This window comes from Fukomys damarensis, unplaced genomic scaffold (assembly GCF_012274545.1).
Source record: "Fukomys damarensis isolate Sample0158 unplaced genomic scaffold, DMR_v1.0_HiC HiC_scaffold_16, whole genome shotgun sequence".
In the NCBI taxonomy this organism is placed as follows: Eukaryota; Metazoa; Chordata; class Mammalia; order Rodentia; family Bathyergidae; genus Fukomys; species Fukomys damarensis.
Window position 1 is genome coordinate 97,934,785 of NW_022900928.1, and position 23,902 is coordinate 97,958,686.

The 23,902-nt window shown below is 43.8% G+C and overlaps 1 protein-coding gene across 3 annotated transcripts in view; it reads left to right on the forward strand.

Annotated features, from left to right (window-relative positions):
- Kiaa1549 (KIAA1549 ortholog) overlaps positions 1 to 23,902 on the forward strand; it is a 140,841-nt gene that overhangs the window by 78,648 nt on the left and 38,291 nt on the right. For all 3 annotated transcript variants that reach the window (XM_033764510.1, XM_033764511.1, XM_033764512.1), the window contains exons 9-13: positions 2,545 to 2,722; positions 6,857 to 7,041; positions 15,430 to 15,626; positions 17,471 to 17,586; positions 23,295 to 23,500. In XM_033764510.1, coding sequence (XP_033620401.1) covers positions 2,545 to 2,722; positions 6,857 to 7,041; positions 15,430 to 15,626; positions 17,471 to 17,586; positions 23,295 to 23,500 — 882 coding nt within the window. The remainder of the gene's footprint in view (positions 1 to 2,544; positions 2,723 to 6,856; positions 7,042 to 15,429; positions 15,627 to 17,470; positions 17,587 to 23,294; positions 23,501 to 23,902) is intronic.

Here is a 23,902-nt window from a genome sequence, read left to right on the forward strand (position 1 = left end):
CAGGAAGCCAGGGTGAAACTCAGAAGTGCAGGGTGGGGTTGGCAGGCAGGGGTGGGAGGTGGGTGGTGTAGGGGCCCTGGAGAAAAAGATGCCAAAGTGACGTGGGGGAGGATGAGGTGGCAGTTTTTCCTAGAATTGGCACCCTTGTCCACCAACACTTGCACCAAATATTTTCCTCTTAGCACTACGCTCTGCTACCCCTGAAGTAGTTCTTTTGTCAGCTACAGTAACTGTAGAGAAATGCGTGAACTAATAACCACAAAAGTAACCATTAAGCAAATAAGCCTAAGACAAAGAATAAAAATTAAAATGAGTTATAAAAGCTTTGCCTTATTCAACAGCCCTTGGCTTTGTAGAGCTCAGGGTCTGAGAGTGGTTAATTTATGCACATAAAGAAATCACAGAGCACCCTCAGACTGCATACTCAGAGGCCAAAGCGATGTGCAAAGGTAAGATAGAAATACGGCCCAGGTGGCGGTGCTGTGTGGCAGACTGCTTACACACCACATTCTGCTCCTCTCCTCCTTGACCACGCATGAAGGTGTGGACAAGAGGGCCGCTGAGCTGTGTCAGTGTGAAAATGTCAGGCCAGCCTGAGTGTCAAGTGGTTAGGGAATGGATAAATAGTAAACCCTTCCATGCTGGAATATGATGCAGCCTGTTTTGTTTTTTTTAAATTTTTTGATGCAGCCTGTTTTAAAAAAATAATTAGTGAGTGTTATATAAGAAAATGCTCAAATGAAAAGAGACTACAGAGAGATATATGCAATATAATCCAAAAATTAATATAGAATTCTAGGGGAGAAGGATGCCAAAATGTTTATCGTGGTTTGCTTTTATTACTTGAATTTCAGGGGAATCTCATTTTCTTCTTTATACTTTTTGCATGTGTTTTTCAGAATTTCTCCAATGGGCCATATAATGTCAGTGGTGAGCATGAGATTTTTATCAGAAACTAATTTTGTGCTTTGCTCACTTGTTTTGTGGTGCTGGGAATCAGTTCTCATGCCTGTGAGGTACCGCTGAGTTATAGGTCCAGCCCCGGAACCTGATTTTGAAGATGAAATTGAAAGTGTTACCCAAGGTGGTGACCCTGGGATATTGTGCTTGTTGTGGGTCCACATATAAGTCTGATTCACCATCACTCAGAAAGGATGTTGGAATGAGACTTTCTTATGTTACTCTGAGACTGAACAAGCTTGTAGTCTATAATCAAGGTGGCTATGATTTATACAAGGAGAAACCATATTTTCTAAATTTATCTGACGTTTTTAGTAGAACAAATCAGCAGATGGTACAGGGACAGGTAGATATCATCCTCTAAATTCCCAATAGCCTCTTCATAGTGCTTCATTCCAAAGCTGGGAAAACATTGCCCTAGCACATTGTGGGGTGGGGTAGATGGTTGGAGAGTAGATATGTTTGGGAAACTGGCCTCAAAAAACCAAGCAAAGGACAGGACAAAGCCTGAAGACTAACGCACATTTTTGAGAGCTCAATGTTCAAGCCTGAGTTGTGAAGGATCTTGGGACATAATGTTGAAGAAGGAGTTCACAGTGAAATCAAGAAACTGTTGAATTGCCAGAAATTTTCCCATGGCCAAGGGTGGGTCCAGCTGCTGTTTGGAGTACAGGGCGGTGTCACAGAAATATGTATGGATAGAGAAGTAGCAGCTGTGCTTTGCCAACTGCAGATGCACAGGTCAAAAATTCAAGTTGCATGTGTGAGATAAAGCGTTCGTTGATCCTTTTCTCAGAACGTAAGCCCAGTGTTTTGCTGGAGTCTAGAGGGGCAATAAAATTATTGCATGTTATTAAGAGAAATGGCAACAAAGGAAATGCTGTTTTCATGTAGTACTTAGTATACCAAGTGTACTAGATTCTAAATACTGATGTGAGGACTGTGCTTTAACACACACACATGCAGACGTTCTGGGGTAAATCAGAGGTGTAGTTGGCCCACAAGGGCACACATTTCTTAGGTTTATTATGTCTGGAGACATTTTGATTGTCACATTGGGTAGTGTAGGGAGGGGGCAGGTGCTACTGGCATATGGCAGGTGGAGAGCAGGGATCCTGCTAACATCCTATAGTGCTCTTTCTGCCAAAGAATTGCCTACCCAAAATAGCAGTGGTTTTGAGGTTTTGGGAGGAAGAAGTGCTAATTGGTTCAGGAATGGGTTAGGAGGAACCATTTGTAGGAGGAAGGATAGCATCACCGTCCCGTGACATGGTGGCATGTTGGAACTCCTTGGTAATGATTCCAGACTGCCTGGACCTGCCAGTCCTATCTTCTGCATGTCTTGCTGGCCCCGTTATCTCAGAGAAGTCGCTGAGGTAGACAAAGCACATTTGTGTTCTGCACAGAGGAACTTTCATTTTGTGGTCTCTCTTCTCACTGAGGGTGAGTGCCATGGCGATCCAGAGCTCCGGCCAGTGTAAGGAGCTTATTGTGAGGCCTGGAATGACTCCTGGCAGCACAGTTAGGATTAAGTAGCCTGAGAAACATGAGCTTTCCCAGTACTGATGGTTCCTATGGTCTCAGGTGGTGAATGTGTCCAGGCTGGAGGGAGACGACAACCCTGCGCAGCTCATCTACTTTTTGGAGGATCAGGATGGAGAGAGACTCAGTGCCGTCGCATCTTCTGATCTGATTAATAAGATCGACCTTCAGAGAGCAGCCATCATCTTGGGATACCGAATTCAAGGCGCTATTGCTCAGCGTAAGTTGGGAGATGTATTGTGTGGCTGTCCTGACAGTGAGCTGTGTTCTGATGTGTGTACAGTAGACTTGTGTCTGAAACCCTTATGAGCAGGCATTGTACATAAAATGTTTGTTTTTTATTTTTTTATTGTTTTGTACTTCTGTGGATCAAACCCAGGGTCACTTTGCCACTGATACGTTTTTATCCCTTGTTTTATTTTTATTTTTTGAATTTTGAGACAGGATTGTGCTAAGTTGCCCAGAGGGGACTTGAACTTGTCATCCTCCTCGCTCAGCCTCCCTCATTGCTGGTATTACAGGTGTGAGCTACCACCCTGGCCTAGGATGCTTGTTGGCAGAGTTAATGTGCTCAGATCTCCTTTAATAAACACATTTTATTTGCTTATTATTGTTGCCAGTGGGGCTGTTTTCCTATCTGGCCATTTTGTATCTACAATATTAGTGAGTTACAGTATCTTACATCAACTTTTTTTTTTTGAGACAAGGTCTTGCTATGCAGTCCAGGCTGGCCTTGAACTCACTGTGTAGCCCAGGCTGGCCTCAGACTAATGGTGATCCTCTTGTGTCGGCCTCCTGAATGCTGGGATCAACTTTAATATCTCTTCTCCAATGCCTGTACCATTTCTCTTTTAAAAGTGTTTGTCTTAGGTAAAATAAGGTGCTTGTTTTGCTTTTATTACAAAATCCTCTGTGTCACGTTCAGATCACTGATGGGGATGGTGAGTCATACAGGAAGCTGGGAGGGGCACTCTGGGTTTATTGGCTTCCTTCAGGGTCTGCAAACACAAAGAAATCCTTGATCCTCACCCTTTCCAGTCCCACCGCTCCCCCACCCAGTCCTCACACTGCTCCACAGTCTAGAAAGAAGTATTTTGCTACTTTTTTATTATTGTTGGAAGGGACCTGGCTTTTGCCCCCGGGCGGTTGCTGCTTTCAGTGCCGCTTTTCCACCTTTTCAGATTTTGGATACACATTTGAAATGAAGAAAAAGGGGAGGCATGAGAAGCACATTTCTTTGACTAGATCTTTCTGAACCAGCCTGATATTTACCGTGGATACTTCTCTGTGGCCCTTATAAGAGCACAGAGAAACTTCTCCCGACCATAAAGGGCTCAGGAAATGTCTTACGCATCTGAGAATCCTAAAAAACTCTTTACTGAGAATGCATGGGAGACAAAACAACAGTTTTGAAAAAAAAAAATGACAGCTTCAAACTTATCCTTAGTAGCAGGAAGTTCTTTACCCATTTGATGGAAGAGGAAGGGAGAGAGTGGATGAGAACCTTTAGGCAGGTGGTGCTGGAGTATTTAGGATCCAGCTGCACAGGAGTGTGGCCTGTTCTAGAGCGGTGAGAAAGTCACAGGAAAAGCACTGCTTGCCCCTGCGCTGTGTGTGACAGTCCTGGCTGTCAGAGGCTGCCCTCCACTGACATTTTAAGCAAGGGCAACTGTGACAGGATATGGGCGCTTGCAAGCCTCTTCCCACCTGGTCTCGCCCCCTCCTTCCTCTGTTCAGTGCCAGAAACCAAATGGGCAACAATTCTGGGACTTCAGGGCTGGTGGTAGAAGGAGGCCTTAGCCAGCGCCAGGGCCAGCCCAGGTGCCTCGGGGACACTTGTGTCAGGACTTTCTTTCCCCCATCTCTGTCTCTCTGATGTTTTATTAGGTTAGAACTAAGAATAGTATCTCTCCACTTCTTGGTTGATGCTGTCATTACTTTCATATTGTCAGTTGTTTTTGTGCAGAGTGAGCTACAAATATAAATTCAATTCAAACAAATTTTAAAATACCAGTTTTTAACACTTGGTCACTTTCTCCCATGTCGCCTGTCATCTCTGCTGTCATTTGGCCTGTCTCGTAGCCTGTGGGGTAGAGATTGCCTGCTCTCTCCCTGTGGTCTGTCAGCGTATAGCTGCCCCAAAAGTCTTTTCAGTTATTAGGTCTTCAAGCAGAGATGTTTGGACCCCAAGGCAGGGATTAGCCATTGCAGGTATGGAGGAGCATAAGACAGTCCCTGCCCAGATGACTAAGATGTATATGAACAGAGCAGACTTGGCATCTTGGCCAGACTAATGTGCAGAGCGGTGCAGTGTACCAAGCTGATAGATTTATGTAAAAAGTATTTCCAAAGAATAAGAAGGAACCATCTGCAAAACAAAGACAAGAAGAACAAAAGGCTTTAAATACTGGAGAGATTAGTATTGTTAGGAAGCAGCCATAAGGGATGAAAAGGCTGGGTAGAAAGAGGGACATTTGGGTTACATAACTGGATGGGAGAAGCACTGAGCCTTATGGGAAGCTAAGTCTGAGAGGATCCTGGGACACAGAGGACACAGGGCCCCGTCCTGGCAGCAGGGGCGGGCAAGGAGCCAATGAAGTAAATTTGGGGGCACACAGGTGAGGAAGCAGGATCATTCAAGGTGTGAAAGACAAGGGGCCGGGTATGGGTGGGTTGGGAGTGACAGGGTCCAAAGGAATAAGATTTTCTTTCATTTAATTTTTAAAAATTGACATTGGTGCCTTCAAGCAGTTTCCATTAAAGTGCATGTTTCAAGAGTTCAGATTAAGTCACACAAGAGGAACTGAAGATAGTGCCCATGAACCATAGGTTAGGACTTCAGTTCTAATCTTAAAACTTCCTTGAGAAAGATTTCAGGATCATGTTGATTATATATAAAAAAATTGTTTCTGAGATCAGATAACATTGGGTGCATCCAGGGTGGTATGGCCATAGACTGACTATATATAAAAAAATATTGTAAATTATAAGTAGCATAAAATTGACCATTTTCACCGCACAGTTCAGTGGCATGAACTCATTCACAATGTTTGCATCCATCCTCATGGTCCACCTCGGGTTTTTTATCCTTTCAGAAGAAACTGCCTGTTCAGTAAGACCCCTTTACTCATGTACTGCAGTCCCACACAATACCACACTGTCCTTTCTGTGTCTATAAATTCGCCTGTTTTAGGTACCTCGTAGAAGTGGATTATGTGTTATTTATTCTTTTGTGTCTGGCTGCTTTTGCTCAGCGTAACATTTCTAGGTTTGTGTGTGTTGTAGTGTATCCTGCCTTGCAAGCACAGGGACCCAAGTTCAATCCCCGGTACCAAAAAAAAAAGCTGATCTGCTGTATGGATGTAGCATGTTTTGTTTATCTGCTCACCTGTGCGTCGCCAGTTGGGTTGTTCCCATTTTTGTCTCCTGTGATCAGTGCTGCTTTGAGCAGTGCTGACTCTGTCAACACCCAGCTGCTACAGTGGTGATGACCACTGCCTTTGTGCTCATCGCCTTAGTTATTACTCTTGGTGTGCAGTGTGCTACAGTACTCAGCATTAAATATTATTTAGTGATTTGTTTCTTCAGTGATTCCCTCTTCCCTCACTAGACCCTGTGCTCCTTTTGTTTTTTTTTTTTTTTTTTTTTTTTTTTGTGTGTGTGTGTGTGACAGAGTCTTTCTATGCGGTTCAGGCTGGCCTGGAAGTCACTGTATAGCCCAAACTGGCCTCAAACACATAGCAATCCTCCTGCCTCAGCCTACTGAGGATTATAGGTGTGCACCACCACGCCCAGAGCCTGTGATCCTTGAAGGGTTTGTCTACTTGTTCATCCTTGTCTCCTGTGTTTAGAGCTGTGTCTCCCCTCTTAGTAAATGCTTTTGGTAAGTGAGGGGCTTAGTGGAGGGGTTGGGGATAGGAGAGGACGTTCTTCCCCAAATTCCAAATTCCAGTTTTGGCTCATGCACCCCGGTGAGCAATTGTGAAGAGAACTGCTTTGAACAGAGTACAAGGCCACCTTTGGTATATGAATGTCCTGCAGTGAGAGAATTTGAGGGTGAACTAGTAGAATAAGCTAGAAAGCAGGAGACCCAGGACCAACTGAGCTTTGCCATTAAATTATCTCTGAGCCTTCAGATGCCCCTCACATGTCATCCTGGCCCTCATTTGTTTCACATGTTGGTGTTGCGTGTGTTTGTTGCATTGCATCTCCTGCCATCTGGAGAGTAAAACCTATATTCTTGCCTTGAGCGGAAATGGCAGGGCCTCGCCAGCTTTTACCTGGAAGGAGGCCCATCCAGACCAGTGTGCGAGTTAGAAGGCGCCACTGAAACCCTCTGCTTCCTCTTCTGCAGCTGTGGACAGGGCGAAGAGGCCATCGCCAGAGTCCCAGAGCAACAACCTGTGGCTCATTGTTGGTGTGGTCATCCCAGTGCTGGTGGTGACAGTGATTATCGTAATCTTGTACTGGAAACTGTGCCGCACGGATAAGCTGGACTTTCAGCCCGACACCGTAGCCAACATTCAGCAGCGGCAGAAGGTAAGGCCAGCTTCGGGGTGTTCGCAGGAGCAGTCTTGTGGGACAGAGGCGATTTAGGCTCCTGATGCTGAAGTTGGGGAGCAGGTTATTGAGGAAGCCTTCTGGGTCTCAGGGTGGTGTCTGCTACACAAACCCAGTGCTTATGTAGTGGTAACTGCTGTACATTTCAAGAACAGGAAGCTGTATAAAGGCTGAGATGTGCCAGGAGCTCTAGCTCTACCATGACGTTATTTTTGAGAGGTTCGGTTGAAGATTCTGTCCTTCCTCTGTGTGAATTCTGTTTCACTCCTGGATATTTTCAGAGAACAGGGGCCAAGAGAAGATTTCTCGGGTCATGGTATCTAGCTCTTTCATACAGGATTCTCCATCGATGGCTCCTTTATTTCCCATCCACCATGTTAGAAGCCTACATATCCACTTGATCAAGACCATTTAGTCATTAAACATTGGTATACACGTCTTACATTTTAATTTCAATTACGTGACTGATCATTTATTTGCCAGTTTTTCAGTATATCCTAATTGGTTTGTTCTGTTCCGAGTGTTGGTTTACTGAGAGGAACTCTGTGTGGTTTTTCTCCTAACAAACAATACTCATCATGTATGAGCTGCAGTTTTCAGTTTAGGTTTCTTTAGGGAACAACAAAGCAATCTGAGTGCAAAACGCTCTTGATTTTTTTTTCAATGCCTCCTTCTACCCTCGACCCCACTCCAGTTTTTAAAAGTTGATTTACCTATACCTAATTTGACAGCAATTTTTTTTTCAGCAACCCATGTTTTCTGTGTCTTTGTAAAGCATTCCACTTAGTTTTATGGAAATAGCAGTTCTCTTCTCACTTGTATGTTTCAACTGTTTCTGTAATATTTGACTGTCACATCAGGTTTCTGGGCAAAGAAATTGACTTTGGGGCAGCATCTAGCTCACTAGTGTGAGCAAAATCCTGCCAGTCTCCTGGAGAAGAACTACCAGCTGCAGACATTTAGCCCAGCATAAATGCCAGTCAGTGTATTTACCAAGGAAACTGGAAGTGGTAGTCTACTGCGTTAAATAACCTGCACCCACTAGAGATCTAAACTGTTAGAGAACTGGACTCTGCAAGTTTAAGAATAAACAAGCAAAAGGTAAAAGAATAAGGAATAAAGGATTGCCCTAGAAACCTGTTTTATTCACACCAATTCTGACATTTTTATGAGAGTTAGGTTATATTCTCAAGTGTTTGTATCTTTGCTTATTTTTTATTTAATGAAAACAATACAATTTCATGAGCAAATAGTAAGAGAATAACAGTAGTTATTGTACTGTGTATCATTATCTTCAAAGTAGTTACTCAGAGGATAAGACATGTCAAAAAGATTGTTTGAAAAAAACACATGATAGCACAACTGTTTCTTCTCAAGCAAACTAAGATAAACTAGTATTATAAATGAAACCAGTTGGCACCTCATAACCTTTGAGTGTTGTTGATTGTCTGTTGATGAAGAATTCTGCGTATTATAAACCTTGCCCTGTCAAATGAAGAAAAGTTTCATTTTAAAATTTATTTTGCTTTTGTAAAAGTGATTTCTTATGCGTTTACCCAAAATTATAAAATTTTGATTAAGTTGTGAGCAAGTGGCTATATTAGAAGTATTTTATGCATGAATACTATGTTTACTGCCTGTCTTTACTTATTATTTGCATAGGCTGCTGAGGGTGTTGTGTTGTTGTTCCACTAGTGAATGGCATGGAAGAAATCCTTCACATACTGAATGATTCATAGTGTGAATTTCATTGTAGTAAGATCCACAGTAGGCTAGGAAATGTTCTTGTTCTGGTGAAAGCGTATTGTTACAGGGAGATTTGACCAGCACCAATGATTATGTGTTTAGGGCTCTTCTGGTCCAGATTCCCTTACATCTGTCCACCCTCTCTGGGGAAGCCCATCCATTAGCTGTACTTCAGTGAATGACCAGGGTCAGCATCTCTGGGTTGAAAGTAGGATGCTCCCCATACTTGCTCCTTCTCATACTTTTACATCTGAAATATTTCTGCCTGCCACATGTTGCTGTGAATCAAATGGGCAGAGTTGCGAATAGAACTTCCAGCCATGGAGTTGTTCTTCGCTTTTAGGTGCTATGAGCTTTCACATACGCGTTTCTAGCTGGTTACTGCTGAGGTCCTTGGCACGGAGCTCCCTGGCAAGATCTCACCAGGTTTCAGAAGCAGGGTCTGGTTTTGCTGGTGCAGGAACCTGCCATACAGATCTTTTCATGGGTCTGCAGTAGGAAAATGGTGATCTTTCTTTAGCTTCAGAACAAGCGCCCTACTTCCTCTGCCTTCTTCTGAGGTTGCATGGCAGTCGTGAAGGGCCTGTGTCCTGTTCCTTGGGGTATACTGTGGAGATACCGTCATGCTCCTGATGCTGGGGCTCCTTCCCCTGCTTCTGTGCTTTCTGCTTTCTCTCTCCATCCCACTCACCCGACCCTGATTCTGCCTTCCCATACTTTCTGAAATCCATTAGCAAATCCAGAGCTGCAAACATCTGGAAGCAATAAGTCTGCTAACCTACAGTCTACACCCACTTCCCCTTGTAATGAGAAGGAGACCTCTTCAGGTTTTCTGGGAGTAGATTATTTTTGAAACATGATAAGTGGAGGAGGCCATTTTGTCATGTTGAGGCAGGGCCCTTTTTTAAAAATTTCAAATAAGAAAGAAAAAAGCCCCATAAAACCATGTGTCTTTCCTTTATCTGTAGTTCAAAGTAATTGTTACTTTTGCCCAAAAAACCCTAGTTTGGATCCTCTTTACTGCGAATGGCATTGGCTGGGTGTGGTGTTTCCTGTGGAACTTGTCCCTTCTGAAGAGGACAGTCCACACCCAGTTACTGGTCTGGCATCATGGCCCCTGAGGGGTTGGCACCCTTGCTTGCTCCTGACGTTGACACTGAGGGCAGTGCGAATGATCTGCCCCAGCCCGTGGACGTCCAGGAGCCAAACTTCTGAGCCAGCATAGCCAGGCTAAGTGACAAATTCACAACATGCGACCTCTGCCTCCAGGGCTGTAGTGGGGCAGAAGGAGCAGTCAGTGAAAGCAGACATTAGGCTTCTGTCTCCCGAGAGCAGGTGTTGCTGGACAGGAGGGGAGAGGTGAAGGAGGTGACTTGGGCAGCAGTGGGAACCGAGTAGCTCAGGAGAGCTGGGGCACAGCCCACAAGGTCCAGGCCCTGGGATTGGAGCTGGTGCTGGGGCAGTGGGCAGCCATCACAGGCTTTTCTGCAGGGATGTTTTCATTTGCAGTGGTCACTTGGGAAGGCAGTACAGACCGAGGCTCCAGGGGCCTCGTGACTGCTTTTCCCCTCCTGCAGACCCAGCCTGCTGGTGTGACTCCGGCGCCATGCGCAGGGTGCAGGAGTGGAGGTTTGCTCAGTCAGCTGACTGTGATGTGCTGCCCCTCCCCTGAGTTACAAGGGTCCCTCTGCCCACCACAGGAAGACAGACAGATGGCAGTATCTTTCCCTTGTCCTCACCTTCTGAGTGGAAACAGCATGGTGGTTGTGTGGATTCTTTACAAATTTCACCCGTCTAGTAACAAATGCTGACAGTGGCAGGCTCTACAGGGTTGCACGTTTTTTATTCACACCCTGCTGAGATTTGCGCTGTGGTTTCTATTGTCATCGTAACTACCCCTTCCCAGGGGGCCAGGCTGACCCTGCGCACTGGGGACTTCATTGTGCCTCCGTCCATCTGGCTCTCATTACATTTATGGCCCACGTGTTTTTAAATTCATCAGACATCTCTTGTTACTCGACTGACCTGCTCTCCCAGACCTCCCTGACTTGTTGGGTGATGTGTTTTAGTGGGGCACAGACAAGGTGGCCTGTCCCCTCTGTGATATATTAAAAAAGGAAAGAAAGAAAGAACAAAAGAACCATCCTTCTTCCGAAATAAGTGGGTCCTAATATGAATATTGAAGACTCTAATTAATCTTGACTCCTCTTTTCTAAAATACTCATTGAAGCCTCTTCTGCATGTGAAGGCTGGGGACATAATAGTGCTAGCCAGGCTTAATTCTAGATTTGAAAAAAGAAAAGAAAAGAAAAAAAAGAAATGGAGAAACTAGCTATAGTGGTCTAGAAAAGTAGAAATGAAAGAAAATGAGTGAATTCCACAAAGGAGATGAGGGTGTTGCTCAAGATTTTTTCTCGTGTGTAATGACTTTTGTTTTGCCTGTAAGCACAGATAGTTGCCCAGTTTCTGCTGTTGTAGAAGACTGCAACTTATCCAGCTTGCAAGATGTGTATTTAAAGTTGTTAGTTGGAAAAAAAACAAAAACAAACACAAACTAAAGCTGTTAGTTGGGATCAGCAGTGAACCAATAGGACTTGCATATATCATTTATGACATGGGGCCTTTTCTTGGCTCCTCATAAAATCCAGTAAGTTAGGTGCTTCAGCTGACCTTTCTGGAGTTCATTCGGTCATCAAATATTTATTGAGGGTCTACCATGTGTCACATGCTGTTGCTGACTTTCAAAATATAGTATCTAAATTTATGTCTATAGCTGCATCTAATGTTTGACGACTCAGCTATTTATATGAACTGCTTGAGGTCTCATCAACCAACAGTGTCTATAACGCTCAGTCCCCAGTTGTGTTTGTATAGTACTCTGACGTTTTTGCCATATTTCATGTGCGTCATCCTAGTTGTTTCCTACATGAGCCCAGACGGTTTCTCACGGGAGGTGTTTAGTGCCTAGATGTGAGCCATGCACCCAGTACTGAAGGAGCCAGTACTGCTTGTGTTTTTATATTGCTGTCTTTGCTTAGAGGAAGTAACCTGTAGCTCCCCCCATTTGGGTAAAGCAAACCCATAATGTGCTAAAAGAAATTATTGCCCGGTCCTTAGGGACATGTTCCTTCTTACTGGAAATATACCAAAAAAGATGGCAGTGAGGCTTAGTAAATGGTGGTGACAGTGTTTAGAGGATCATTGATTCTGTCTGGTACTATTTCACTTTTTTTTCGGGAGCTGCAAGGAGGTGCAGCAGGACCAGTGCAGCATCCTGAAACTGGAAATTGCTCGTTGAGGTTTTCACTATCAGCTAGGAGCAGTTAGTGTCAAATTTTAATTTTCTAGCTATCTTAAGAAGCCTTAGCAGTTGGACACCTGAGAATTATAGTGGGTTTGTCATTCCTTTTCAAGGTGAAAATAACACTTATAATTATGTGCTCCATAAATTAGGACAGCATGTCGAAGTCTGATAGAAATCCATCTAATCATATGGAATAGGTTTCTTTAAAGTTTAAGAGTTGCTTCTGGCTTGCCTAACTCTCATATACATAGTATTTATATTTATATATGTATGCTTCAGTTTTTAAGAGTTAAATTTTTATGGAAATTTACAGTAGACAGGAAAGAACATTGAACTAGTAAGTGTTAGGTTTGTAAAAGGCATATTGATGATTGCTATTAAATGTGTTATTGACAGTAGAACCCAACCACGTTGCTGTATGGTTAATTAAAATCTAGTAAGTCCACAGGGATGACAAATAAGCAGAAAGAGGCCGTGAGGGACAATGAGCAAAAGATTTTTCATTAGGAGGCCTGAACACAAGACTTTCAGTGTGCATTAGTTCAAGATGTTCATGAAAATATTCTGCAAATCTGAGTAAATGTTCAAGAATGTATGCAGTTCTATTTTAGCTCTAGTATTTGTTCCTTTAATTTGAACTTGTGATTTTGATCTTTTAAAAATGAATATGGAGCCAGGGGCTATGCATATACTTGTAACCCTAGCACTGAGGCAGGAGGATCGAAAGTCTGTGACCAGCCTGGGCTACATAGCAGGTCCTTGTCCCCCAAAATCAAGCCAAACTAAAACAGAACAAAAAAGTAGGAAACAACAACAACAACAACAAAAACAACATGGGAAATTTCACTCTTTGGTCCTTTGATGTGAAATGTGAGTTTAAGACCCAAACTGAGACCCCTGTCAGGACAGGTGCTTGCAGAGCTTTGGAAGTGAGGCTGGTGACCTCCTAGCCAGCGTGCAGGTCAGGGCACATGGGTGCTTCCTGGCACAGTGCTGGCAGGCCCTGAGCATCCCTCCTGTGAGCGAGACAGATAAGTGCAAAGCTTTGGCTGGGCCTGTCCCAGGATGCGGGGGAGCCAGTGCCTTTGAGATTTCTCATTGCTGCCCTGTGTGCTTTGGTCTTTCTGATTCTTTCTCACCCAAGGGCCCAGTTGAAGATCCCTGTGGTAATCCAGTCTCCTACAGTGGCAGGTTGAGCTTTCTCCTTTGCTGAGTGAGCCTGGGGGTGCATGGTACAGAGTAACAGGGTCTCTCTCCTTGGAGAATATAGGTGATCGGTCAGTCTTTGCCTTTTGTTTCTGAGCAAGTCTTTTGTAAACTACCTTTACGGTACATTTTGTCCCCCTCTACTGGTAGAAATCATTTTTGCAGGTCACTTTTCCATCAGTTCTGGAGTTTTGGTGGTAGAAAGACCTTGGGTCACAAACCTACGCCACCAGTGCCATTTATTTGTGATACAGTTAAAGCAAATACAATAAATACTTTTGCTTTTATATGCAGTAGATTGTTGAAAATTACTTCTTAGACCTGGGTGATTGTGTCTTTTGTCTCAAAAGCTGTCCAAGGAGGGTCTTTGGTTGTCAGGAAGTGTTCCTACTGAGGTGACCCCTTGGGATGATTTTTTTGCATGTAGTTTATTTTTCTGTGCTCTACAAGCTGGATTTAAAATCATTCCTCCTCATCAAAAATGGCCGGGGCTATGGTGGTAGAGCTCTTGTCTAACATGCACAACACTCCGGGTTGAGTCCTAGCACTAGTAACAAAAAAGGTTCCCACATCTCTGGGTACCTCAAGTATCCTTCCTGTCTCACCACTGGTCCTTGGTTGGCTCCCAGGTCCGGTTGCGGGTTTGGTATTGGTCCTTTCTAGAAGTTCTTTCTTGCCTTGGCTTTTATTACCTTGAACTTTCAAAATTCTTCTGTTTCTTTGAAGGTACTGTTTCTTTTCCTCTTTGCTTCTTTTTCTTACTCGTAGCCCCACATTGTTAGATAGTCTTCCACATTTTATCTCTAGATCTGTATTAATCTGGAAAAGTCCCAACTTTGCTGCTGCCGCCTTCTGGAGAGAGGGCTGTCTGTGTCACCTTTCAGCTTGGAGTTCCTCTGAGCTATTGACCTTCTGCAGCTGCTTTTTGGGTCTTTGCTATCACCTCACACCAAGCATGTATGTTTAGTGTACCTGTCGTTTATTTACTTCAGCCTTCATCCCTTCATACTCACTTTCTTTCTGTCCCAGCCTTACTGGGTTGCCCTGCCAGAAACTTTCAGGTAACCGGTGGCTTTTCACTCTCGCTCCTGTTTGGCTTCCAGTCCCTTTGCCAGCTTTCCAGAGCTATCCAGTCCTCCCCATCTTCGTTGCTAAGATTTTGGGCTCAAGCCTCTATGGTTTTATGCATTTGGGATATCACTGGGTTCCCTTACTGGTCCCTTGCTTGCATCTTAGAAATCTGCATGTTTAGAAACATTAAGTGGTTTTCTCATTGTCCAGAGAAATTAGCATGTGGAGTCCCCTGCATTCTTCCTCCTCAGATACTGATTATATCATCTGCAGTATAAGAAAGAGGACTCCCAGAACTGCTTTAGAAAGTGGCAAGATGATGGGATGAGTGTTTGAAGCAAGGGGAATTATTTTGAGTGGGATTCATAGCAATGTGTCTTTTTCTCACTAAATTTTAAAAAACTTAAACATATATATATGTGTGTGTGTGTGTGTGTGTGTGTGTGAAGAGGGCGGTTAGAGGGATACTTTTTATTTCTTGACTGGACACGTCCTCTTACCTGGACCCACTGCTTCTCGACTTTGTGCTGTCCTCAGGGTGAGAACCCACTAGCAAAAGTCACACCAGGCCTCCTCACCGGCACATCACCAGCAGCCTCCTTACTAAGTCACCTGAGGCCCTCGGGAAGGCTTTTGGTTTTCCTCTTCCTTCCAGGTTCTGTCCACCATCAAGGTCTGGCTCTTGTGCCCTTTCCCTATAAAGTTTCATCCTGCTGGTCTCTTTTAGTTACTGGCTCATGATTTGCCACTATGGCCACAGGGCAGATGCTGTCTTGGAATAGCTTTAGTATTATGGACTTGCTATTTAATCCTTCTACTCTTGTTTAATCTTTTGCAAGCATCTGTCACAAATTCTGGATACAAACAGGACCTTATGCACAGCATTCTGGAGATGCTTGTGGAATTTGGCTAGTGGCATTAACATTATGGTACTGGGTCAGACACGAGCTCCTTTTATTCACCCACAGGACACCTCTTTCCTGTCCTCAGATGTCACATTAACCACCTCATTTATGTGTGCCTGTGTGTGTGTGTTTTAGCTGCAGATCCCTAGCGTAAAGGGCTTCGATTTTGCCAAGCAACATCTGGGTCAACACAATAAAGATGATATATTGATTATTCATGAGCCAGCACCACTGCCAGGACCTGTGAAGGACCACACCACACCCTCGGAAAATGGAGACGTGCCAAGCCCCAAGTCCAAGATCCCTTCCAAGAACGTCCGCCACAGAGGAAGGTTATTACTGGGCTTACTGGGTTGTTCTCTATCTCAGAGCACTGTATGCTTTCAGGTTGTCAATTTCCAATATCAGAAGGGCCAATGGCACGAGCACAGGAGACTGGTGAGTAACCAGGTTGCACAAGGACCCTAGGCTTCTAAGCCCAGTCTGCTGAGCCACTGAAGTGGGCTGTGTGATTTAAGATCAGGAGCTGCTATTTGTGAAGGTTTGACAGTGCGTTTAGGCCCAGTGCACATTTCCAGCCAGTGTGGCCTTCTGTGCTCTTGCCTGTGGTGCCAATGGCTGCGTGTGACTTCGCTGCTCTGTCTGCAGGTGACCTTCACCATGTCCTCCTGTTTGCTCTTTTTCTCAGCTGCCTGTGCTGTCACTTTGTTAGCACACTGCATGGGACTCCTCATCACCTCCTCCCTGTCCAGTTCCCCATTCCTAATTAATTCCAGTCTCTCTATGAGAGTAGGGCAATGAGGAGAATCACTTACTCATTTTCCAAACCACCAGGAAGTCCCCTGTTACCTTCTGAAACTGTGAGACTTGCTGGAGCGAGGAGGTGGAAGAAGACAAAAATTCAGAATCAGGTCTTGGGAGGCTGACTGTAGATCATAGCATGGTCGGGCTCTGGCTGCTGGAGCCTCCGATTATCAGACTTTCTTTGAGCTTTGCAACTCTTAAGTGCTGATCTGCGGCTACGTGTAAAAAAGTATGCGACAAAACCAACATTCGAAACGATGTCATGATTTCTGTCTTATCAGAAAACCTACTCATGGGGCCTGGCCTAGTTTTAGCAATGTGATAGATGTGAGAGCATGGTCCTTATGAAAGAAAATGAATCATATAGAGAGATGCTGTTTACTTAATTATTTTGCGAGCCAAGAGTAAAGCAAATTGTTAAAGGTAATTGAGCGTGCTAGTAAAACTTTGTGAAGTGTTTCTTTCCTTCCAGTATCCTTACTGTGAATACTAGTCACAGCACCTTGGTGATCTGCATGGTGTATACAGTTGTCCCTCTACACTTTCAGCTTTCATATCCACAGGTTCCACGAATTATGGATCAAAAATATTGGGGAAAAATTGCATCTTTACTAAACAGTCGCAGACATTTTCTTCTCATCATTATTCCCTAAGCAACATGACAAGTACTCCTTAAATTAACATTGTAAATAGCCCGAGACAGTATAAAGAATACAGAGGAGGAACACAGGTTCTATCAAACGCTGTGACATTTTAGATGAGGGTCTTTGAATGTCTACGGATTTTGGTGTCCGCGGAGACACTAAAAGTGTGATACTGAGGGATAACTACATATTTCAGTATGCTGCGGGGACCCCAGAATTTCTTATTGCTTCACACTCTCACAGAAGCCAGGGAGCCTAGGTGCAGGGAGGGCTGGTGCAACCTGGGTGCCACAATACAGTAGATGTTTTTTATAAAGATGCTAATCTCATTAGGGGTCCTTGTATATGTGGACATCTTCCAAAGATCTGGAGTTGTTTGGGGTGACTGCAGAACCGGGCCTTCTAGGGAATTCTCAGGCCCTGTTGACCCCAAACTAGGCACAGACCCCAGATTCTTTTTGATCTGACTTGGGCTGGACCCAGACTGCCTGTCGAGAAGTGACCCGGGGCCCAGATCTGGGTCGTGGGCCCCTGGAAGTTGTGAGGCTGTCCTCCAGGCTGGCACTTGGTTTCCTAGCATTGGTTGAATTTCTAGGTCAGTATGACCCTTTAGGTCAGTGTCTCACCTCTACCAATTGTGCCTGGAAGCCTGACTTCCAGATGAATGTGACCTTTTTGTTTTTGTTCTTTCTTATTTTGAATGTTTGTATTTTGTTTTATGTCTGCAGAGTTTCCCCCTCTGATGCCGACTCTACGGTCAGTGAGGAGTCCAGTGAGAGGGAAGCAGAAGATAAGGCACCAGCAGCAGTTCCGGAAGGCAAAGCCCACCGTGCCCCACAGAGTGGTCTGTGACACCCCTCATTCTCCACTTTAAAGCAGCCATGAGATCCCCACAGGCCTTAGTTTTAAGCCATTTCAGATGCTAATTTTTTAAATCTGTGAAATGGGCTGTGCACGTGAATTTCATGTGTATGAATGTGAATTTCTCAGCATCAGCTGTCACCATTGAGCATTGCCTTGGTGTCAGCTTTGAGGTGAGGGACTGTGCAAGAGGTTTGGGGTTCACTGAGGTGCATCATGAGGTTGGTAGCCTTGTTTCAGTTTCAGTCTAGTGTGGAGTCCCAGTGATTTTCCTACAGGAAGGACATGGAGGGACTGAATGGAAACCATAGTCCTAACATCCAGCCCCAGCATGGTGACTTTCTTAGGAGCCAGTTCAAGGAGCGCACAGCTGTCACACTCAGAAAGTTCTGTCCACACTGCTGTATGTGGTCCTTTTCAGAGATCTGTCTTCCCGCAGGCAGTGTGGTGTGAGCAAGTGGCTTAGCATCTTTGGAATGGGGGTCAGAAAGAGTGTTCTAGGCCAGGTCTGAGGTGAACTTCTTTTTCTTTTAAGGTCGTAATGATGAGAATTGTGCTGTGTGACAAAACTATGCCTACAGGCCTTCCCAGCCTTGGGAGTGGGTTGGAGTGAGGGAAAGATAGCTCTGTTTTTTCTTCTAAGTAAATGTGTCTGTCAGCTGGTGCATTGGCTGGAGCTCTGTTTGTGTTTCAGGATTGTGTTTCAGTAGTGCAGATAATTGGAAAATTTTGAATTTTATTTGAAATAGCAGTTTTTATGGTTACATTGTAAAAATTACAAATACTTCTATATGAAAGTGCAGCAGGGAGTGACCTGTGCTTTATAAGTGAAGAGATTCTGGACTGAAGCCCAGAGGCCACTGAAGTCCCTGACATTCCTGTGGCCTTGCAGGTCCCTAAGGCCCTGAGGCTCATGGGGGGATGAACTGCCTGTCCTTGAGACCCTTTCCCACTGATTCTTGTATAATCTTAAGGACATATTCCCCTTAAAAGAGGGGAAGAGCTTTTTCTTTGGGTCTAGTTTTACAGATTCTTTAAAGATTACTTAGCACCGTGGTAACAGGTGCCATGTTTCAGATAGACAAGATTAAAGTCTAGTTTTAATCTTGGGAAAGAAATGTTTGGAGAAAAAAGGGATGTAAGTTTTCTCAGTATCTGTTAATTGCTTGCCTGAAAATATCTTGCTTTTAAGGGCCTGCGTTTGCCTTTTTTCTGAGAATGTTGCAGCTGGTATGTTCTACAAGGCCAATAACAATCAAGAGCCACTCAGCACATATTTAGAAGTCAGGTAGCAAGTGCTCCGGCTGTGGGGGTGAAAGCCGACTGTGTAGGAGGGGAGGGACTCGGGTGCTGCTGTCCTAATGGGGAAGGACACCAGGCTGCATGCACTGCTTTCATGTTTTAGAGAGCTAGTTTTCTCACTCCATATATCAGTGCACCTTACATCGTTTCCTTTTTAAAAGGTGCATGAGATAGCTTTAATGCTTCTGTACACATACTTTATTGCTTGCATAGGACCTCATTGAATATTGTATAATATGGCAAGACTTTTGACAGCTGTCCCAGGTCATGCAGCATTTTAAGCCCCTCCTCCCACCCGCTTGACGGAAGCTCAGAAAAGACCACTGTTTCAGCTCTGGTAAATTCAAGGTTGTGCTTTATTCCCTGCCCAGCTGTTCCTGGAAAGTGGCTAGGCCCTCGTATGTACCCAGATGACCCTGCAAGAGCCCTTCAGGAATTGCGCAGTCATATGCCACTGTATTCACAGTTCTGGGCATTAAGATGAGCCACATGGTGACGCTGGTCACGTTAGGATGTGACGGGAGAGGTGACAGAGGAGATGGTGTGGACCCAGAGTGGCGGCAGCTGCACAGGATGGGATGGCACTGTGGTCACTGCCTCTGTCCCTGACTGTGACTCCTCTCTGTCTTTCTCTTCTCTGTCATTGGGAATGTGCCAAGTAGCTAAGGGCATCAGAATGGTGGGTATTTCTATTATGTTCGTCTTAGGGTGTGAGTGTGCAAGTTTTTGATGTTTAAGTAGTTAGGACTTCATTCATTTGAATTTTGCAAACTCCAGGTTCAGGGATTTCGGGTGGGAATTTACTTTTGCGCCTGCTAAAGACTTTGCCAAGCTAACTAATATTCACAACCATATTGACTACATATAATACCCAGTTATATGTGTGTGAGGAATTTTGAAGCACCTGTTTCTAAAATGATCACGATTATCAAATATAGTTCTCATCTTTTCACTACGTTTGATTCCCAGAGCCCTTTTCAAGAGAAAAATCTTACAAACTGAGTTGAGGTGACTACAGTCGATTAGTCAGCTAGTAATTATCCATTCAGTGCTTGCTGAGTTGCTGGGATGTGGTAGGAGTCAGGGACAGAGAAAACAGTAGGGGACTGTGATTGATGTCTCATGAGGGTGATCGTGGGCCACCAGCATTGGTAATGATGTGATCTGCTGCATTTATTTGCAAGTAATACAGTAACAGTTCCTTAAAAATATTTTTTGCTGAAGCATTTCAGCAGTGCACTTTCTTCCATCTGTCTGCTTGGTTGAAATGATCCTGTGTTATGTCCTTTGCAGGGTCTTACGTAGCAGAAGGTTATTTTTTTATTTTAAAATACTTATTGTAATTGACAGGATGAAAATGTATATATTTATGGTTACCACAGGATGTATATACTGTAGAATGGCTTAGCAATTTGTTTAACAGAACATACCTCACATGGTTATCATTTTTTGTGTGTGGTGAGAATAAGGCCTACTCACTTAGCTATTTTTATATATAGCAATACTGCAATCATCGTAGTCACCGTGATGTACGATAGATCTCTTGACCATGTAGTGTCATTTCTACCATTGCTCTTTAAAACTAATACCTACAGAGAAGGGGGTTTTAATCCAAAGTCCCTACTTGCCTTCAGGCAGGACTCACAGGGCGTAAATCTGTGTGCATCTGCTTCTCCTCTCTTAGTAGCAGTAGCTTAATGGGCCACCCTGTGCAACATTTGTAGCATTTGTGGCTCCCTTTGAAGTTCGGGTAGGCAAGGCCAGTCCCATCTGGCAAAGGTAGTGATCTCTGTTTAGGTACTGTCTGCCATGTGTGGAGCTGCCGCTGGGACTGGCAGTGCCTGGCTGGTTGGGGTGGCACAGAGAGACTCCCTGCAGGGCTGGGGCAGGCAAAGAATTGCTGTTGCCTCCTTGCTGGGAGACTCAGAGTTGTAATTCATAATTTCTAATTACTTGGGATTATGTGACTATAATTCAAGTGGAGAGAAAATATGAAAACCTACATACCACTGATATGCATTCCTTATATAAAACATCAACACTTTCTTAGCACTTTTCTAGCTCTTAGTCTTTTGTATACCGAAGAGAAACTACATTTTTCACTTTGGCTTGGGGTTTTAAACCTTTGGCTTTTGTTTAAAAACAGTTTCTACTGCTTTACTCCTGCAGTTAGCTATTTATTTTAAAACAAGAGGTTACAATGGCTTAGGAAAACTGGACAGTAGTTGACTTCAGTTCAACTGCATAGCTTTCCACTTATTCCCCTCCTCTTCTTCTCTCTTCTATTTTAAAAAAAATTAAATCTATTTGGGATTATTTCTACTACAAATAATACTCATTAGAGAAAAACCTCATTGTTAAAAATGCAAGAAATTTGAAAAAAATCACTCATTATACCAAGTCCAGTCTCTGTTAAAATTTAAAATTTTTTTTCCATCTTTTCTGTACATTTAAATTTCTTCTTTTAAACAGATGCCATTACTCTAAAAATTATTGTAGTGAAATATACGTAACAAAAATTACCATTATAGCCACTTCTCAGTATCCTTTGTAATCTCTTTAAAGTGGGAATGAATTCCCTCCAGGCATCAGGCTTTTCTTCTCGTGCTTCTTCAGCTTTTCTTTCTATATCAGAGCTGAAAGGTGATGAGCGATCCTTGTTAACCAGTACATGCTATGTGCCCCCAGATGTGCTGCCTTTTTTTTGGCAGTATCAGGGATCAAATTCAGTACCTTGTGCTTATGAGGCAGGTGCAGTGCCACTGCTGCCTTTTGATTTCTCAGCAGTACAGTCCATATCCGTGGGTTCCATGTGTAGCTGGCCATGGAGCAAAACTAGTCAGAAAAAAACTGCATCTGTTTTGAATATGTACAGGCTTTATTTTGGCCATTATTTCCTAAACAGCCACTGTTTGCACAGCTTTTACATTATATTAGAAATTACAGGAATTTAGGGATGACTTGCAGGAGGGTGTGCACAGGTTGTGTGTAGATATGGGGCTGTGTTGTAGAAATGACTTGAGCATCCTGTCTGAAGGGTCTTGGGGGACTGCAGTTCATTGCCTTCACAACTGACTGATGTCACTGTTGCAAGTTCCCTCCAGCTGACAGTGGAAGCTCGGAGCTGCAACAGATGTTTTTTTCTAGACATCCTGTAAAATTGCTTATTGAGCAGCAGAGGAATTCCAGGATCCTCCTGTCCTTTCCCTTTTGTTATTGGAGATTTGAACCACATTTAGACAAAATGGGGCAGTTTTTTGTTTTGGTACTGGGGATTGAATTTGGGACCTTGCATTTGTAAGGCAGGGAGTGGCACCACTGAGCTAAATCCCCAGCCCTTACAGGGCAATTTTTGAGAGTATAATAATGATCTCCTCACATCTTTCCTGAGAGTATTTATACTTTTTAATGATGTTTACAGAGAGTATTTAGTCCAGATTATTTAAGCTCAATTAGAGAAATTTCACGTATAGTAAAATCTTGGTTTGTGAGCATAATTCATTGTGGAAATGTGCCTGTAATCCAAAGCACTTGTATATCAAAGGAAATTTCCCCATAAGAAATAATGGAAACTCAAGTAATTTGTTCCACAACCCAAAAAATGCTCATGTAAAATGATTACAACATTATAATGTAATATAAAATAATAAAATATAAAGACAAATTAACCTGCACTTAACCCTTGAATACCATTGTGTCTGGTGTGAGAAAGACAAGAGAGAGGAGAGTTATTATATAGGACGACTTTCACTATCACTAAAGGAATCAATGCTATCTATTGGCTCACTGGAATCGTTTTCTTTTTCTGCAACTTTAACAAGGAACCTATCCAATGATACTTGCTTTTGCCTCCTTTTAAGGCTTTTGTGGAAATGTGGCATTGCATTGTCTTTAAACAAATTCATCACTTATGCTGCTGTAGCCTTATTTGGGTGGTGTTTTTCCACAAAATTTTGTACTCTTTCCCACATTTTACACATCTCCTTAATCTCATTTCAAGTGAGGTATTCCTTTTCTTTTTACTCCTCCTCTGTAGGTGGGATCCCCTCTATAACCTCTTGCTGTTGGGAGAAATCACCCACAGTCCTGCAGAGAGAGAGGGGGGGAGGGAGGTGGGGAGGGAGGAACCAGTGGCTCACTTGTGGCCATGTGACATTTAGTGTCGTGTACTATTTATCTGGCAAGATGTTGCTTATATATCAAGTTAAATTTTATTAGGTGTGTTTGCGCATCTTGAAGAACACTTGCAGAACAAGTTACTCACAATCCAAAGTTCTCCTGCCGGTGTCAGGATGTATTTTTGGGCCGAGGCCTCATCTGCAGATTCTTTCAGAAATGCTCTACAGTGTTGCCTCTTTAGGATGACTTTTCGCTTCACTTCTGTTCCAGGCCCCCGACTGCCCAGTTCTGGGACAGAGCAGCATTCCTCGGCCTCCATCTTTGAGCATGTGGACAGGGTTTCCCGCTCCTCGGAGGCCAGCCGGCAGGTCCCCAGTAAGATCCAGCTCATCGCCATGCAGCCCATCCCAGCCCCTCCAGTGCAGCACCCCATCCTGGCTGACCGAGTGGCAGAAACCAACAAAATCAACAAAGAGGTACTTGCTTTTATTAAAAAACAGCTTAATAAAAAAAGGTCCCAGTCTGATTTGGTCAGTGCTAATAGACAAGTGAAAGATACAGTGTCAGATGGTCATAGTGGCATGGGCTGCCAAGTGTGCTTCACTGAAAACATTGTGCTTGGTTTTTAAAGCACATGTAGTAGCCAAGGTGCTGTTGGGCTCATGTGCAGAGGAGAGCTGCGGCAGAGGCCTCTCAGCCTGCTGTATTTAAGTCTCGTATGGTCCTGCTTCAGCTGGCTCTCGATCTTGCAGACCTGGTTCAGGTCCTGCATGGCCAGCAATGATTCTTCCATCTTTAGTGCCAGGGAACTTGTTTCCCTAAGTGATGGAATTGTCAGTACCGCGTTTTTTTTGCACATCAGTCTTTATTGATTTTTT